Source organism: Chelonoidis abingdonii, chromosome 6 (genome assembly GCF_003597395.2).
Source record: "Chelonoidis abingdonii isolate Lonesome George chromosome 6, CheloAbing_2.0, whole genome shotgun sequence".
NCBI classification, from domain to species: Eukaryota; Metazoa; Chordata; order Testudines; family Testudinidae; genus Chelonoidis; species Chelonoidis abingdonii.
The window spans coordinates 3519271-3536140 of record NC_133774.1 but is presented as its reverse complement, the minus strand read 5'-3'; the positions used below and the strand labels follow the sequence as shown (position 1 = coordinate 3536140).

The 16870-nt window shown below is 58.7% G+C and overlaps 1 protein-coding gene across 1 annotated transcript in view; it reads left to right on the top strand.

Moving 5' to 3' along the window:
* ARID3C (AT-rich interaction domain 3C) overlaps positions 1-16870 on the top strand; it is a gene marked incomplete at its 5' end in the record, with an annotated part of 133826 nt that overhangs the window by 113180 nt on the left and 3776 nt on the right. Inside the window, 4 exons of the mRNA XM_075067473.1 lie at positions 7594-7777; positions 8933-9177; positions 9993-10262; positions 12151-12240. Of these exons, the coding sequence (XP_074923574.1) occupies positions 7594-7777; positions 8933-9177; positions 9993-10262; positions 12151-12240 (789 nt within the window). The remainder of the gene's footprint in view (positions 1-7593; positions 7778-8932; positions 9178-9992; positions 10263-12150; positions 12241-16870) is intronic.

Genomic DNA, 16870 nt, shown 5'->3' with positions numbered 1-16870 from the left:
CTGCCTCGGCGGGGGGGCCCGGAGATTAATGAAAAGCCATTTTCATTAGCGGGGGGGGGATGAGAAAGGAAAAGTCCCAGTGCTGTTGGGGCGGGGGGACAATCAATCCTCGCAAACAGGCCGTGTTTGCTTTAGCACTTATTGAGGCAGGACCCCAGGGGCTTGGCCCCCCGGGATCTGAGGCTGCGAGGGGCTGGGGCTGGGGCTAGGTGAAAAGCCCTTGTGTGTGTGTGTGGCGGGGTGATCTCGGATGGGAACCCCCCGTCCTTCCCCATGGGGATCACGCCTGCATCCTGCTCTCCTCGATTGCGCCCCATGAATCCAATGCTGGGCAGCGGGGCAGGTGTCCCCCAACACTGCTCAGCCTGGGGGGACCATGGCTGGGGGGAGAGGGGAGTTCTGCCTCAGCCCCTCTGCTGAGACGGCTGGGGGCGGACTGGGGGGCCTGTCCCACTGGGGAATGGGACCGAGACACACCAAACCCACTTCCCAGGTGCCGTTCCCACAGGCGAGGGGCAGAAATGCCCAAGAGAGCGCTTGGCCACAGGGAGAGAGGACTGCAGGGAGCCAGACCTGCCATGAGGAGAGACATGGGGCCGAAGGGGAGAGCTGTGATCCCGTGCCATGGGGCAGAGGAGGGGAGCTGTGATCCCGTGCCATGGGGCGCAGGAGGGGAGCTGTGATCCTGTGCTGTGGGGCCGATGGAAGGAGCTATGATCTCGTGCTGTGGGGCAGAGGAGGGGAGCTGTGATCCTGTGCCGTGGGGCCGAAGGAAGGAGCTATGATCCCGTGCCATGGGGCAGAGGAGGGGAGCTGTGATCCTGTGCAGTGGGGCCAAAGGGGGGAGCTGTAATCCTGTGCCGTGGCGCTGACGGGAGGAGCTGTGATCCCATGTGGTGGGGCACAGGAGGGGAGCTGTGATCCCATGCTGTGGGGCCAATGGAAGGAGCTATGATCCCGTGCCATGGGGCAGAGGAGGGGAGCTGTGATCCCGTGCCATGGGGCGCAGGAGGGGAGCTGTGATCCTGTGCTGTGGGGCTGATGGAAGGAGCTATGATCCCATGCCGTGGGGCAGAGGAGGGGAGCTGTGATCCTGTGCAGTGGGGCCAAATGGGGGAGCTGTAATCTCGTGCCGTGGGGCACAGGAGAGGAGCTGTGATCCTGTGCTGTGGGGCCGATGGAAGGAGCTATGATCCCGTGCCATGGGGCAGAGGAGGGGAGCTGTGACCCTGTGCCGTGGGGCCGATGGAAGGAGCTATGATCTCGTGCCGTGGGGCAGAGGAGGGGAGCTGTGATCCTGTGCCGTAGGGCCGATGGAAGGAGCTATGATCCCGTGCCATGGGGCAGAGGAGGGGAGCTGTGATCCTGTGCAGTGGGGCCAAAGGGGGGAGCTGTAATCCCGTGCCGTGGGGCTGACGGGAGGAGCTGTGACCCCATGTGGTGGGGCACAGGAAGGGAGCTGTGATCCCGTGCCATGGGGCTGATGGAAGGAGCTATGATCCTGTGCCGTGGGGCAGAGGAGGGGAGCTGTGATCCTGTGCCGTGGGGTCGAAGGGGGGAGCTGTAATCCTGTGCCATGGGGCAGAGGAGGGGAGGAGAGCTGTGATCCCGTGCCATGGGGCCTATGGGAGGAGCTTTGATCCTGTGCCATGGGGCACAGGAGGAGGGCTGTGATCCTGTGCCGTGAGGCCGATGGGAGGAGCTTTTATCTAGTGCGGTGGGGCAGGGGGAGGAGCTGGGGACGATCTGTGATATCTGGGGGGTGGAGGGGAAGGGGCTGGCAAGACTGTCAGGCCAGGGGTCGGGGTGTGAGATCTAAGCCTGCGTGGACTCATGCCACGCGCTGCTGGGTAACCAAGCTCAGCCTGAGCCTGGGCCGCAGCCCCCGCAGTGTAAACCCCCCAGTTCTCTGTCACACTAAGAGGCTCAAGGGGGCCCCTGAGCAGCTGTGCCCGGGCCAAAGGGCTCTGTGCCAGCCCTGCTCCCAGCCCGTGCTGCGTGGGGCACATCGGGGTGGCACCGGGGCGCACCACACGGCTTCTGTGCCAGATGCTAACAACTGGGCGGCCCCGCGCTGGGGCAGCACAAGGAAGGGGGCATCAGGCCCACGGACGGGGGAGCTGAGCAGCGCGGCTGCAGCACTGAGAAACTCGCTTTGCAGGCGAGACGGGGAGAAAGAACAAAAGCCTCTTGCCGTCCCCCAGACACCAGAGTTCAATGGTGGCAGCAAAGGAAGAAAAGGAGCTCATTTTTCAGGCATCTGAGAAGAAGCCAAACCAATCTCGGGGCCATAAATTAGGGCCTGGAGAGCTGCTGGGAGCGACGTTTTCGTTTGAGGTGGCGAGTGCGCCTGTGACATCTCGGCGAGCGGAATGGATGGTTCTTCGATCCGCGCCACGGCCTGCCCCAAAGACAGCAAGGGAATAAATCTGGGACCCTTCCCCGCCGGCTGTGTCGCCGCACACAGAGCGGCCGGCACGGAGTTTGCAAAGTGCAACTTGCAAAGCGTCGCGTCAGCGGACGCCGGGGGCCATCGCTGCGGGCGGGCAGGCGTGTGGGTCGGCAGCCCAAGCCCTGTGCTGCGATGGAGGGGTGCATGGCTCTCGCTGCGTGTCTGGATACAGTGTGTGATCCTGCGTGACACTGAATTGGGGCATCTGCTTCCCCAGCCCCTCGGCTGTGCTGGTCTCATTGGCCTCTCTCCGGGCCCATGCAGGGCCTGGCTCTTCAGGGCCGCTGGTCCAGAGCAGGACTTACCCTCTGCCCCCCTGTGCCAGGGCCATGGGGAGGAGCGCATGTGTCAGGGATAGCAGGGACCCTGCAGCAGCCCAGTAAGGGTCAGATACCATCGTCAGCGCCCTACAGCTCCTCCCTGCCACTGGTCAAAGAGGTGGGAACTGCTGGTTCCTGGTCTGTTGGCACTGAGCCTATGCTCCACGGCGCAGCCCTCTGGCATCTGTAGGAAGGCGTTTGCAGAGTGTACCACTGGCCATCAACAGGTGGAAGATCAGTGAAAGGGATGTTTTCAGGGCTCTGATAAGAACATGGGAAGGGGGATTTCCTTCCTACCAGTGACATCTGGAGGTGGTATCTACTGGAAAGCACCAAGAACTCTCAGTGGTAGGGAGAGGGACTTTTACAAACAACATCAAGTCGGCCTGTGGAACTCACTGCCTCATGATATTATGGAGACAAGCAGTAAGATTCAATAAGAGGATTAGATGTCTCTTTAATAAGAGCCACCTCTGCAGTTAGGTTAGTAAGGAAATAATTACTAGAGTGAATAAGGCTACAGGAGCCAGGAATCCTCATGTTCCAGGGCCCAGCTAGATCCCTGGTAACTGAGGTGAGGAAGGAATTTCCTCAGGTGCTACAGGAGCTTTACAGGGATTTCCCATGTTCTGCTAAAGCATCTAGCGCTAGCCCCGGTTGGAGACTGTCAAACCCACAGACCCCTCTCGGACACGTAAACATCTTCCGAGGGCACAGCCTCCGTGAGGTGTGTGTTCCCATCTCACCTTCGCGCACACAGGCACAGTGAGGGATAGAACCCAGGAGTCCTGGCTGCCAGCCATGGAAGAAAGCCAGGAGGCATGCTGCTCTGCGGGCATCTGGCAGCGGCGGTTACTGTCCTCGGTAGCTGCCAACCCATGCTCTGGGTGACTCTGCGTCTCAGATGCTGCAGTCCGGACGGAGCGAGCTAATCCAGGGGCCAGGCAGAGAGGGCTGTGATCCTGGGATGGGGGACACTCATGACCAAGGTGATATTTGTCACCGTCCAGGCCCTCTGGGGAGTTTAGCCCCATGTGAATTCCTGGGTCTTGCTTCAGCTTTGGAGCCGACCCTGGGTTCGTGGCACAGCGAGTTGGGGGGAATTGGGGTACTGATGTAGACCGGGGCACACTCCTTAGCTCTGGAGCTTTCTGATCATGGGGGCACAACCAAACCTCCACCCAGCCCCAGCCTGACAGCCAATCCCAGCTGACTGCGACCACGGGGGATCAAGGGGTAGGGGCAGCAGGGACCAGGAGCGCCACACCTGGGGGGCGGAGGGAGGTCTCACCTCCCTCTGCAGTGACCCTGCTGACCACTCGCTCCCCAGGCCAGTGGGAGAGAGAAGCTCCCAGTTCTCCTGGGGGGAAAATCCAGAACATGCTGGGGGGCTTCTGGGAGGGTAGAAAGAGGAGAACCCCAGGGATCCCTCCCCTAGACTCCTAGAGGATGGGGATTTCAGTCCCTTCCCCCAGCCAGGGGCTCCCCACATCCCTCAGGTGCATTATTTTCAGGAGCTCATGCCAGCCACCCCTCCAGCCCCTGCTGGGGTCTGGGGCGGGTGGGCAAAGGCCCAGGTGATGACAGGCCCATGGGGCTCTGGGTCAGTTCCCCCTGCCCTCCATACCAGAGCCGCTGTAATTCTCGCTGCCTATCAAGGGCTCCAGCCGTAAATCCAGGCAGCCCCATAAAGCTGGAAAGGCAAAGCCCAGGTTAATGAGGGCGGGTCAGGCCCCAGAGCCCCTGGTCCAGGGAGGAGGCTCTCAAGGGAGCCCTCCAGCTGGGAGCGGGTCTGGGCAAGCAGGAGCGGCTGCTCTGAAAGCCTGGGGCGTCCCCTTGGGGCGGAGGGAAGGGATGGGCGGGGTCCCTGTGTTCCCTGCTGCGGGGGTGGAGAGCAGTCAGACTGTCCCGTCCACAGCAGGGCGGGTAAATCCCACCTGTGCCATGCCGTGGGGCTAGGCTCTTGCCAGGGCCAGTGTGGGGCTGCAGGGGGCTCTGGGGGGAGGACAGTAATTAGCCTTGGGCTCTGCAGGAGGCGCTGTCGATGCAACAGGGTTATTGGAATTGATTTCAATGTAGAAGCTGAGAGAGGCCTGGCAGGGAGCAGACGCTTTGCGCCAGAGCCACGTGCCCGTTAGCACCAGCGGGCACTGGGAGTCGGGGCTCCTGGGTGCTTGGCCTATCGTGGGGAGGGTGTGTGGTTGAGTGGTTAGAGCGGGACACTCACGGTATGTCCACACTGCAGCGTAAACGGGGGCTCAGCACTGCCGGGGCTCCGCCGTGCTAACACGGCCGTTCTGCACTGCACAGACCGCCTGAGCTGGGTCTCGTCTTGAGCTGCGTCCACGCTGCGAAGTGACAGGGCTTGGACTGTCCCAGCGGGTGGGACTCAGGCTCTACCCCTCCCCCTGGCAGGGCCATAGGACCTGGCTGAGCTGACCCGAGTCAGGCTGATCTGTGTGTGGACAGGAGGGGGGCTTGACTCAGCCACGAGTCAGAGCCCGGTGTGGTGAGCTGTGTAGACCCCTTCGTGTCAGGAGGAGACTGAGGTTTTGAACCCCACCCTCGCGATCCTAAACCCTTTGTTTGCTCCCACGCCCACGCTGCTCTGCAGCTGTGACCTGCCGTCCCCACGCGGCCAGCTGCCGCCTCGTCTCCAGCCCCGGCATCACTGAGTGTCACCGCTGAGCCCAGGGGCAGCTGGGCTGGCTCATTCGCGGGCTGCCTAGGGACACCTGTAGCCTCCGCTGCCCGTAGCCACAATGCCAGTTGCTTTCCAAGGGCCGGGTCCCTCCCCCATAGCCTCCCGGGGTGCTTGGCTCAGTCCTCGAGGTGAGTAGAAGGAGCCCGGCTGTGTGGGACCTGGAGGGCACTTGGCAAAGAGGCCCTAGCGAGTCACTCTGTGCTGCCCGTGGCAGTGATCCTCCAGCAGGTTCCAGCCTGATGTGAAGCGTTGCTGGTGTCCCACTCCTGGGTCAGATCCAGGAATCTCTCACTAGCCATGCGGCAGGGCCTGAGCCCCCGGTACAGCCCCAGTGTCCTGGGGAAAGGGCAGCCCAGCTCGCATCTTTGTCTTTGGTCTGTCTGGGCCGACCAGAAGCCCTGGATCAAACCCATCTGGATCAGGAGAATGAGCTGATGCGCTCGGCCCCGGAGCTGCTCTGAGTAAGGAGGGGCACCTCCCAAGGGGATATAATGCAGCTCTTCTAGCCCGGGGGTCCTGCTAGCACCACCCCCGCCCCCCGCGAGCGAAGCCTGAGTCCCCAGGACCAGCCACAGTGGAATTGCAGCCTCCGCAGCTGTGTGCTTTGAGACTGCCCCATTTACCGTGTGCACTCGAGTCGTGGCTAATGCAAAGCTCAAGAGCCACAGGAAGAAGCTCGCCAATGCCCAAATGCAGCCCCTGGTGCTCACTGTGGGATCCCTGAAGACTACAGGTCCCATCATGCATAGCCACACCTTGCGCTGACTCAATACCTCCGACTTCTCCACACCTTGCATGTGCACCGTTGCCCTCTACAGGTCAGAGCCAGAACTGCTCCACTGCGTCTCATAGACCCTGCACACGGCTGAGAACTGGATCAGGAGGAGGTGACGCCGTCACTGCCATCGCTGTGGGATTCAGCGTGGCCCTGGCGTGCTGTGCTCTGTGCGCCCGCAGGCCTGGGGCAGCATTGAACCGGGTGGTGGCTGTAATCTGCTCCACAGCTGCCAAAGTGGAGGAGGCGCTCGGGCTCTGGCCAAGTTTCCGGCCCTCGACCTGGTGCTGTTCTCGTGCCCTGTGCTGGGGGCTGTTGCTGGGACGTGGGGTTCCTGGAAGCTCCAGCAGGCGAGCAAAGTCACTTTTTTTCATTTGGGCCTTTTTAGGGTTTGCTCCCGTGACTTCGCTTCTGATTCTTTGGTGACATTTCAGGTTCGTCCCCTGGGCACCCTGCCTGAGCCAGCAGCCGTGCAGTTAACCATACAGGCTGCCCCCCAGGGAAAGGGGCATGACCGAGGGGGCTGGGAACGAGCTAATGCCTTCTGCCTTGTTGGGGGGGAGCACCCACAGGGACAGGGGCGGCTCCAGGCACCAGCACACCACGTGCGAGCTTGGGGCGGCAAGCCATTGGGGGCACTCTGCTGGCCGCCGCAAGGGCGGCAGGCAGGTTGCCTTCGGCGGCTTACCTGCGGAGGGTCTGCTGGTCCCACAGCTTTGGCGGACTCCCACAGGCTCACTGCTGGTCCTGCGGACCCTCCGCAGGCAAGCCGCCAAAGGCAGCCTGCCTGCTGTGCTTGGGGCGGCAAAATGCCTAGAGCCGCCCCTGCACGGGGACTTCGCTTCTAAAGCTTTTCACCTCTGGGGGGCGCTGCTTCCAGTCCAGCCCGGGGAGCAGGGGACAGCTGCTGCAGAGCCAGGGTGGTGAGCTGATCTGTCTCATTCCTAACTCCATGTATGTCCGTGTTACAGAACCCACCGGCCCAGCAAGCACTAATCCGCCCTCGAGCCAGCAGGGCCAGCAGGGACTCGCAGCCCCCTAGACAGGGACTTGCCGGGTGCTGGGGGTGAGCTGAGGGGAAGCTTCCCCTGGTTCTGCCCAGCTCCACCCAGCAGCGTGAAACTGACTGCACCTGCGGGGTCTTTCCCAGGAAGCAGCCAAGCAGGGCAGTGATGGTGTATGTCAGACAGCCCCCCTTTCTCTCCCTCTCTTTTGTAATCTCTCTGCCTGGCACACACGTGAACACCCCCCCCCCCCCGTGCTCTCCAGTGCACACATGTTCTCTCTTTCACTTGCACCCTTTCTCTCTCTTTCTCTCTCTCTGTGTCTCTGTCTCTTGAAGGGACTCCGGTGAACCGAATCCCCATCATGGCAAAGCAGGTGCTGGACCTGTACGTGCTGTACCGGCTGGTGACCGAGAAGGGTGGCCTGGTCGAAGTGATCAACAAGAAGATCTGGCGTGAGATCACCAAAGGCCTCAACCTCCCCACGTCCATCACCAGCGCAGCGTTCACACTCCGCACGCAGTGAGCCACTACTGCCTTGCAGGGGGGCGGGAGAGAGCTGGGCTGGGGGTGCCAAAGGGGCAGGGTCCAGAGGGTGGGTAAGCGGGGGTTATGAGAAGGGGTGAACCAGACTGGGAGGAGCAGGCTTTGAAGAGGGGGGCCCACCCCTCTCTGGTGGCAGCTGGATCATTCCTGTGCTCAGCCCCACTCCCAGCGCCAGCCCAGTGGCTCCGCTTCCCGCAGGAGGTTTGGCTGGGTGCCGTAGTGATGATGGTGTGGTCGTTATGACAGATATGGGCCTGGGTGTGCGCGATGTGCCCTCTGGTGGCTGTCCATAGAGACGCTGAAGGCCCTTCCTCTGCTCACTGCAGGAACTCTCCCTTAGCTCAGGTAGTAGAGGCCGCCAATTTTGGACCTGAAGGACCAGGGGTGGCTCAGAGAACATCAAGGCTGCCAAGGGAATCGCTCAAAAGTCAGTAAAAGCCAGGGTTAAGGTTGCCCACCTAACCTTAACTCTTCCCCTTGTGGGTTTGCACATGTGTCTGTGCAGCACCTGACACTGTGGGGCCTCAATGCTGAATGAACTGCCTAGACAACAGTGCAACCCAATCATTAATGGTAACGCCGGACAGGCCTTGCCATAGGTGCCGACTTCCCCTCTAGCCGGGGGGTGCTCGACCCCCACTCTGCTCCAGGCCTCAGCCCTACTCCACCCCTTCCCCTAAGTCCCAGCCCCCACCCTGCCTCTTCTCACCCCTGCTGTGCCCCCACCCCCACACCACCCCTGCCCCCAAGTCCCTGCCTCACCTCCTCCCCCAAGTGCACCCTGTTCCCGCTCCTCCCCCTCCCTCCCGCAGCTTCCTGTATGCCGCCACGCTGTGGGCGGGAGGTGCTGGGGGGGGAGGAGTTGGTCAAAGGGGCTGTGGGCAGGTGAGAGGCGCTGGCGGGGTAGGGGTGGGGGGTGGAGTCGGCGCCTATGGACCTTGCGTAGCTGAGCACAGGGTGTGTGGGGCTGGGAGCCGTTGTCCTTGTAAGGGAGCGTTGCTCTGAACCACGTGGGGTCATTAACCAGTCCGGGGTCCTGTCTCAGCCGACAGGGGTGGGGGTGGAATATGCCACCAGTCACAGCCAGGGGCTCATCACCCTCTGTGTCCCCCTCACCCCCACTCCTTCCAGATACATGAAATACCTGTACCCCTACGAATGTGAGAAACAAGCTCTCAGCTCCCCCGGTGAGCTCCAGGCCGCCATTGACAGCAACCGGCGAGAGGGGCGGAGGCAGAGCTTTGGGACGGCACTTTTCAGCTACTCCCCCGTGGGCACCCCGGCCATGCTGGCCTCCCCGAAGATCCCCGTGGCGGGCCTCGCCATCTCCACCCACAGCTGCAGCCAGATGAGCCAAGTGCACGCAATTAAGAAAGGTGGGTAGGGCGGGGAGTGGAAGGCCCATAGCGGTGGGGAGATGGGGGACAGGATCAGGCCTGTTTGCAGCATCCTGCCAGCAGCTAGTGGGGGCTCTTCTCTGGCCCCGGGGGCAGGAGATGCAGGGTTCTGTGCCTCGTGCTGCACGCAAGCTGGCTAGTGGGTGGATCGTGGGGATCCAGCCGCGGGAGCTGCCCCAGGAAGGAACTTGACCCATCACAGCTGTGGAGAACTCGCTGCTGGACACCCTAGAACATGGGGACCCGAGGGGGAGCCACATGGAGGAGGTTGGAAGAGGCCAAGGTGCCTCCCTTCGGCTGTAGCCGCAGGCAATTCTTGGGGCGGGATACACCCCGGGCAGCTTCCTGGAGGCAGGTCTGCTCCATAGCCAAGCCCCTGCTGAGCCCCCGGAGAGGGGAAATGCCCTCTCAGCGACACCGCTGCAGTCCCTGGGCATGTGAGCGTCACCGCCCGTAGGCCCAGCTGCTGTGTCCCTGCACTGGGGGACCCCCAACCTGGCTTTCCAGCCCAGCTGCTTTGAGGAAGTGTCCAGACTAAGGTGCTGCTTTGCCTCCAGCCCTGAGGAGCTTCCCCATCGTGGGGCTTTGGTGTGGCGGGCAGCAGCGGCTGGGAGGGGTCAGTAGCTCAGAGAGCTGCTCTGCTCATCGTCATGCAGTCGGGCACAGGAACTGTTCTTTGCACTCCCAGAGTCTCTCCGGACCCAGCGCCACAGGGGCCATCCTGCCCAGCCCTCCTCTGGCCCTGTGGCCTGGCTGCCAGCCCCTGAGCCCCTTCCCCCTCCCTGTGGTTCCAGAAGACGGTATCCTGTCGGCGGCGGTGCCCAGCCGGATCACCATCCCCGTCAGCCTGGCAGGGCACCACATAGCTGCTGCCCAGGCGGCAGCCGCATCCCAGGCGGCTGCGCTTGAGCAGCTGCGGGAGAAACTGGAGACAGGGGAGCCGCCCGAGAAGAAGATGACGCTGATGGCGGAGGAGCAGCAGCGGCTGATGCAACATGCCCTGCAGCAGAACCTCCTGGCCATGGCCTCGCAGTTCCCCATGAACATCAAGCTCAGCAGCCGAGGTCCCGTGCGGGGGGGGGGGCAGGGGTGAGGGCAGGATGGACGGAGGGGCAGGAGTGGGCAGGAGCGGGCATCACAGCCTCACTGGCTGGCAGGTTGTCAATGCCTGCACAGTTGCACCATCATGGGCTATGACGTGCTCCTGAGTCTGACGCTAAGCGGGATTGGGGCTGCTCACTGTCGGGGGCGGGGAGCCAGGTCATGTGAGCGATTCTCTCCTCTGAGTCAGTATTGACCAGCAGCCCTGCATGGTGTTAAGGGGCAGCAGGTTTCCCAGCAGGCTATAATGGGGGGCTGGGGGGGGCATGCGGCTGGTGGAGAGGGGGCTGGATCTCCTGGAGCTCGAAGGAGGGAGTGCAGTGGAGAATGGTTGAGCGGACGCCATCCAGCCCTCCCCTGTGTGGGACAGATTCAGTCAGAGCCCGCTCATCTAGTCACACCCACGCTGCTCAGCCTTGGGGTGTCTGATCCCCCCGCTCGGCTCTCCTGGCCATCTGGGCAGGGAAATGAGCCGGGTTTTCATGGGGCTCATGTGTAACGTTGCCGCTGGCACCAGCCATAGCACAACTGCCCTGGGGTGGGAACGGCTGCTGGCACACCCTTCTCCCCCCTCCCCCCCGTCCCAGGGGTTAATAAGAACCTGCGAACACGGGGACAGGGCAGGATGGGGTGTCACCCTATGTTCCTGGCATTGTGATCCGGCATCATGACGGTGGGCACAATCCAACCCCCCAATGGATTTGAGAGAGGGGAATGTCTGATCCAGAACAAGAGGGATACATGTGGGTGGACAGATAGCCAGAGAGGCACAGTACGTATGTTGCATAGAGGGGTATGGGTGGTGCAGAGGCAGGGGTTATGAACAGATGCAGAGAGACAGAGAGACAAGGTGCGGGAAGAGTATCTTTTATTGGACCAACTTCTGTTGGTGAAACAGAAACTTTTGGGCTACATAGAGCTCTTCTTCGAGCCTGGGAAAGGCAGATAGACAGACAGGGGCACCTACAGCGAAGGATGGATGAGGGTATGTATAGAGAAGGAGGTAGGGAGAACATACCAATGAATGGCTGGGGGGGAGGCAGAGGGGTACCTATAGCTGGATGGATGGATCTAAGGGGGCGTGTGGGGATGGATGGACGGATGGATGGGGGCATGTGGGGATGGATGGATGAACTGATGGATGGATGGACGGATGGACAGAGGGATGGATGGATGGAAGGGGATGTGGGGATGGACTGATGGGTGGAGGGATGGATGGACAGAGGGATGGATGGATGGAAGGGGGTGTGGGGATGGACTGATGGGTGGAGGGATGGACTGATGGATGGAGGGATGGATGGATCCGGGTACATATAGAGGACGAGGTAGGGAGGACATACGAATGAATGGGTAGGGATGTAGGCAGAGGGCTACCTATAGCTGGATGGATGGGCATTTAGATGAGTATGTATCGATGAACAGCGAGAGGAGTATGTATGAAAAGTGGAGAGGTAAAGATGGATGGATGGGGGCGGGCTGTGGTGACCAGATCTTGGGTCCCACTGGCGCTGCTCATGGGATGTCACAAACACTATCGATGTTGCCTGGTGACACCAGGATGTTATCGTGCAAAGTGGCACCATGTGATTTTGTGCCCCAGGGCATGATGAGACTCTCCCTTCCAACAGATGCCGCAGCCATGGGGAGTGATGGGAGTTGCTCCTCCAGCCAGGCCCTGCGAGATCCCACCCTCTGCCCCAGCAAAACCAGGGAGGAAAATGTCCCACTTGCTAACCCAGAGAGGCAAACGGGGTCAGCCAGCTGGCTGGAGCGGGTGGGGGGCCATCCCACTAGCTGTGTTTCCCAGGCAGGCCTGTCTCGTTTCTCATATCGGTCTTTCCTTTCCCCCAGATGACAGACAGGAGACCGCATTGAACCTGTCCACCAACGGCATTAGCAGCATCAACATGTCAATAGAAATAAATGGAGTTGTCTACACAGGTAAATAGAAGGGCTGCTCGGCCCATGTAATTGCGGCCAGGAAATCCAATAAGTTATAGCCACTGCCTGGTCGGCGAGTCCTTCCTTCAATCTGATGTCTTTACTATAAAATCCATTGTAATGAAGTGGCAGGGCCAAGCATGCCAGGCAGGCGGGGGCGGGGAGGCACAGCTGCAGATTGCGCTGGTGAGCAGTCAATTTGGTGGTGGAGGGTGCTGCATGGGCAGGCAGGTGTGGGGGGCAGTGCCAGAGACCTGGGCTTTAATTACTGCAGGATCAGTTGGCCATAGTGCGGGAGTGGGGACTCACACAGACAGATGGACGGACTTATGCTGCAGCCAGGGTGGTGGATGGTGGCTCCCCTGCTCATGCCCGCTGAGAACTCACCTTCCAGAGCCAGGAATGGAACTGAGATCCCTGAATCTCAACGGTCCTTTGCTGTCCACAAACGTCCATCCGTGAAACCCGCTGGCAAAGTGTCTCTCATGCAAGTGGGCTGGCAGAAGGGCTACGCACCCCAGTAATCCCCGCACCCCAAGGGGTACCAGCCACTCTGCACAGGGGCGAATTTCATGGTTAGATCTCCGTCCTTTAATCTAAACTACGTCCAGTGCACCCAGACACCACAGTGATGGGTGCCATACAAGTGCTGGTACGAATGCTTTTGCTGAGAGTCATAGTGTAATTTACTCCTTCACATAACACAAGACCCAGGGGTCACCCAATGAAATGAATAGGCAGCAGGTTTAAAACAAACAGAAGGACGTATTTCTTCACTCAACGCACAGTCAACCAGTGGAACTCACTGCCAGAGGATGTTGTGAAGGCCAGAAGTATAACTGGGTTCTAAAAGGAACTAGATAAGTTCCCGGAGGACAGGTCCATTAATGGCTATGGGGCAGGGATGCAATGGGCAGGAATGCAGCCCCATGCTCCAGGTGTCCCTAGCCTCCTACTGCCAGAAGCTGGGAGTGGACAACAGGGGATGGATCACTAGATAATTGTCCTGCTCTGTTCATTCCCTCTGGGGCACCTGTTCCCGGCCACTGTCAGCAGACAGGATCCTGGGCTGGATGGACCATTGGTCTGACCCAGGATGGCCGTTCTCATGTCTCATGTGTGGCTGGGAGCAGAGATGCAGGTGGGGATAGATCTGTTTTCAGAGCCAATGGCGCGGCCCAGAAAGCTGGGATTCAGTGGGGAGCCTGAATGCTCCAGAATCTCCCACCCTTTTCCGGCTCATGAACTGCAATGGATCAAGGCTCCATTTCTAAGCAGAGCAGTGACAGCTCCTTGGCCGAGAGACCCCGTGGAAGTGGCTGGGAAGGTTTCATGCAATCGGGGGCCTGTCCCTTTAAGTACACATTCCCGCTTTGGCTAAGTGGGTCACTCCGCTGCCCCCTGGAGATGCCTCCTAGCCCCGCTGAGCTGCCCCAATTAAAATATAAACCTGGACTTGACAGCAGTTAAATATTTAACTATCCGGAAAGGTCAGGGCTGATCAGAGCCCTGTGTCTTATCCATCCTTCGTCTGCCTCGAGGAGCCAGCTGTTCCGCACGGCTCCTCGCCTCCAGGCCGGGCCCAGCGCCAGGCACTAGGCAGCAGGGTGGGGGGAGAATCAGAGCCAGAGGCCGGGCAGGAGAAAGCTCTGGAGCCAGAGATGGGAGGAGGGGCTGCAGAGGAGACGGCTCCTGCACCCTCTGGGACGGGAACATGGGGAGGAGAGGCCAGCGGGGAGGGCCGGCCGGGGCGAGTCCATGGAGGGCGTCACCGTGAAGCCAGTGGTGAACCGGGTGCTGGACATGGCTGGAGGGGACTTGGTCTCACTTTGTGGTGGGAACGAGAGGGATTCCCCTGTGCATGGCACATGCCTGCCCCTCTTCTGGAAGCGGCCCCATGGGCTGCCCCAGACATGGGGCTCTCACATGAGCACAGGGACAGTTCAAGACAAAGGTCCTGGCTTCATGATGATCCCTCCCTGCCTAGATCCCGGTTCTCCCGACAGCCTGCCACACTCGACATGGGCTACAGCCCCCGGGCCGTGCTCCTTGCTGCTCACATGTGCCTCTGATGCTGGCCGGCAGCTGCCCCCAGCTCCTCTCCTCCAGGCACTGATGCCAGTGGTGGCTGCCAGCAAGATAGCAGGGTGGGGTTTCCGCACGTGCGACACATGCTGGCTATTGCAGCCACGGCATCAATGTACTGCTGCGGGCACAGGAGCTTCCGCCCTGCCCTGCTCCCACCCTAGTGTCACCCTGGCCCCCAGCTGCTCCTGTAGCTCAGGCCAATCAGGCTGAGCCTGTCACAGGCCTGTGGCCTCAAATCCCAGGGCGGGAGCTAGCCAGGGAGCCCCCAGCCCCTGGCCAGCACAGAAGAGACCGTGACTGTGTTCCCAAGGCCAGGCCCCAGATGTCCCACTTGTAGGAACATAAGAACGGCCATACTGGGTCAGACCAAAGGTCCATCCAGCCCAGAATCCTGTCCACTGACAGTGGCCAATGCCAGGTGCCCCAGAGGGAGTGAACCTAACAGGTAAAGATCAAGGGATCTTTCTCCTGCCATCCATCTCCATCCTCTGACAAACAGAGGCTAGGGACACCATTCCTTACCCATCCTGGCTAATCGCCATTTATGGACTTAGCCTCTGTGAATGTATCCAGTTCTCTTTTAAACGCTGTTATAGTCCCAGCCTTCACAACCGTCTCAGGTAAGTAGTTCCACAAGTTAACTGTCCGCTGTGTGAAGAAGAACTTCCTTTTATTTGTTTTAAACCTGCTACCTATTAATTTCATTTGGTGACCCCTAGTTCTTGTATTATGGGAATAAGTAAATAACTTTTCCTTATCCACTTTCTCCACATCACTCATGATTTTATATACCTCTATCATATCCCAGTCAATAAAGGAAGATCAAGCCAGTCCAGGCTGAAGTATACATCTGCAATAGATGGGTGATCAATCACCAAACCAGAGGCAGCGTGACACAGCAAATCATAGACTCTGGATTTCAAACTCTCAGCCTAAAAAGGATGGGTGAGGATGGGAACTTTGGAGTAACATTTCTGCTGCCAACATGTAAGGGCATCGGTGCAGGCCCAACAGACGACCCAGCTTCCTGCGCCCGGTTTCCTGGCCAGTTACCGCCACAAGCTACGAACCAAAGCCACAGAATCAAGCCATGAACTCAGACTATGTCCAGGACTGGTAACTATGCAGCAGCTGCCAAAACATCTGAATGGATTGTGTGTGTGTGTGTGTTGTGTGTGTAGGTAGGCATTAGGTAATGTGTGTGTATTAAGGATAAATATTAGTTATTAGTCATAAATCAAGTATCAGAGGGGTAGCGTGTTAGTCTGGATCTGTAAACAGCAGAAATCCTGTGGCACCTTATAGATAACAGACGTTTTGGAGCATGAGCTTTCGTGGGTGCTCCAAAAACGCCATGCGTCTGACGAAGTGGGTATTCACCACGAAAGTTCTGCTCTCACAAGTCTGTTAGTCTATAAGGTGCCACAGGGACACTGCGTCGACGAAGTGTATTCACCACGAAATTCATCTCCAAAATGTCTGTTAGTCTATAAGGTGCCACAGGGACATGCGTCGCGCGAAGTGGTATTCACCCACGAAGCTCATGCTCCAAACGCTCTGTTAGTCTATAAGTGCCACAGAATTTCTTGCTGCTTTAGTCATAAATCAATTGTTATCATAAATAATGTGGCATCTTTTGTCTTGCCCTCTGAAAAGATCCTGCCAGGCCTGCTACAGCCTTCACTCTGCCCATTGCCGCCGGCCAGGAACCAAATGCTGTGAGCAGAGATGCCAGGCCTGCAACGTGTCGAGGGATCACGCCGCCAGAGGAGACAGCGCCGTATCGGCAAACAGGGGCGACAGTGTCATGGATAAGAGGAAAAATCTTTCATGGATTGAGAACTGGTTAAAAGACAGGGAACAAGGGTAGAATTAATGGTAATTCCAGAATGGAGAGTAACTAGTTGTTCCCAAAGGCAGTCCTAGGCCAATCCTGTTCGATTTTTCATTAAATGATCTGGAGAAAGGGTAAACATGAGGTGGCCAAAGTTGCAGATGATACTAAACTGCTCAGATAGTAAGACCAAAGCAGACTGTGAGAACTTCAAATCTCACAAACTAAGATGGCAACAAATGGAAATAAATTTATGTGGATAATGTAAAATAATGCACACTTGGGAAAATCCCAACTAATACATACAATAGATGGGGCTAATTTAGCTACGACTAATCGGCAGATTTGGTCGATTGTGGATAGTTCGCTGAATGTCCACGCAGTTCAGAGTGGTTCAAAAAGCCGAAGCAGAAGTAGGATCATTAAAAGGGATAGAGACTTAAGACGGAGAAATTTTTGCCCTTAATATAAATCCATGTACGTCCACATCTCGAATACTGCGTACAATTAATCTCCTCACCAAAAAGATATCTAGCACTAGAAAATTCAGAGAAGGGCGCTAAAATGATTAGGGTTTAGAGAGGGTCCAATACGAGAAAATTAAAGAGACAGGACTCTTCAGCTTTGGAAGAGAGACTAAGGGGGAATATATAGAGGTATATAACAATCATGGATGATTGGAAAATGGAATAAGAAAGTTATTACTAT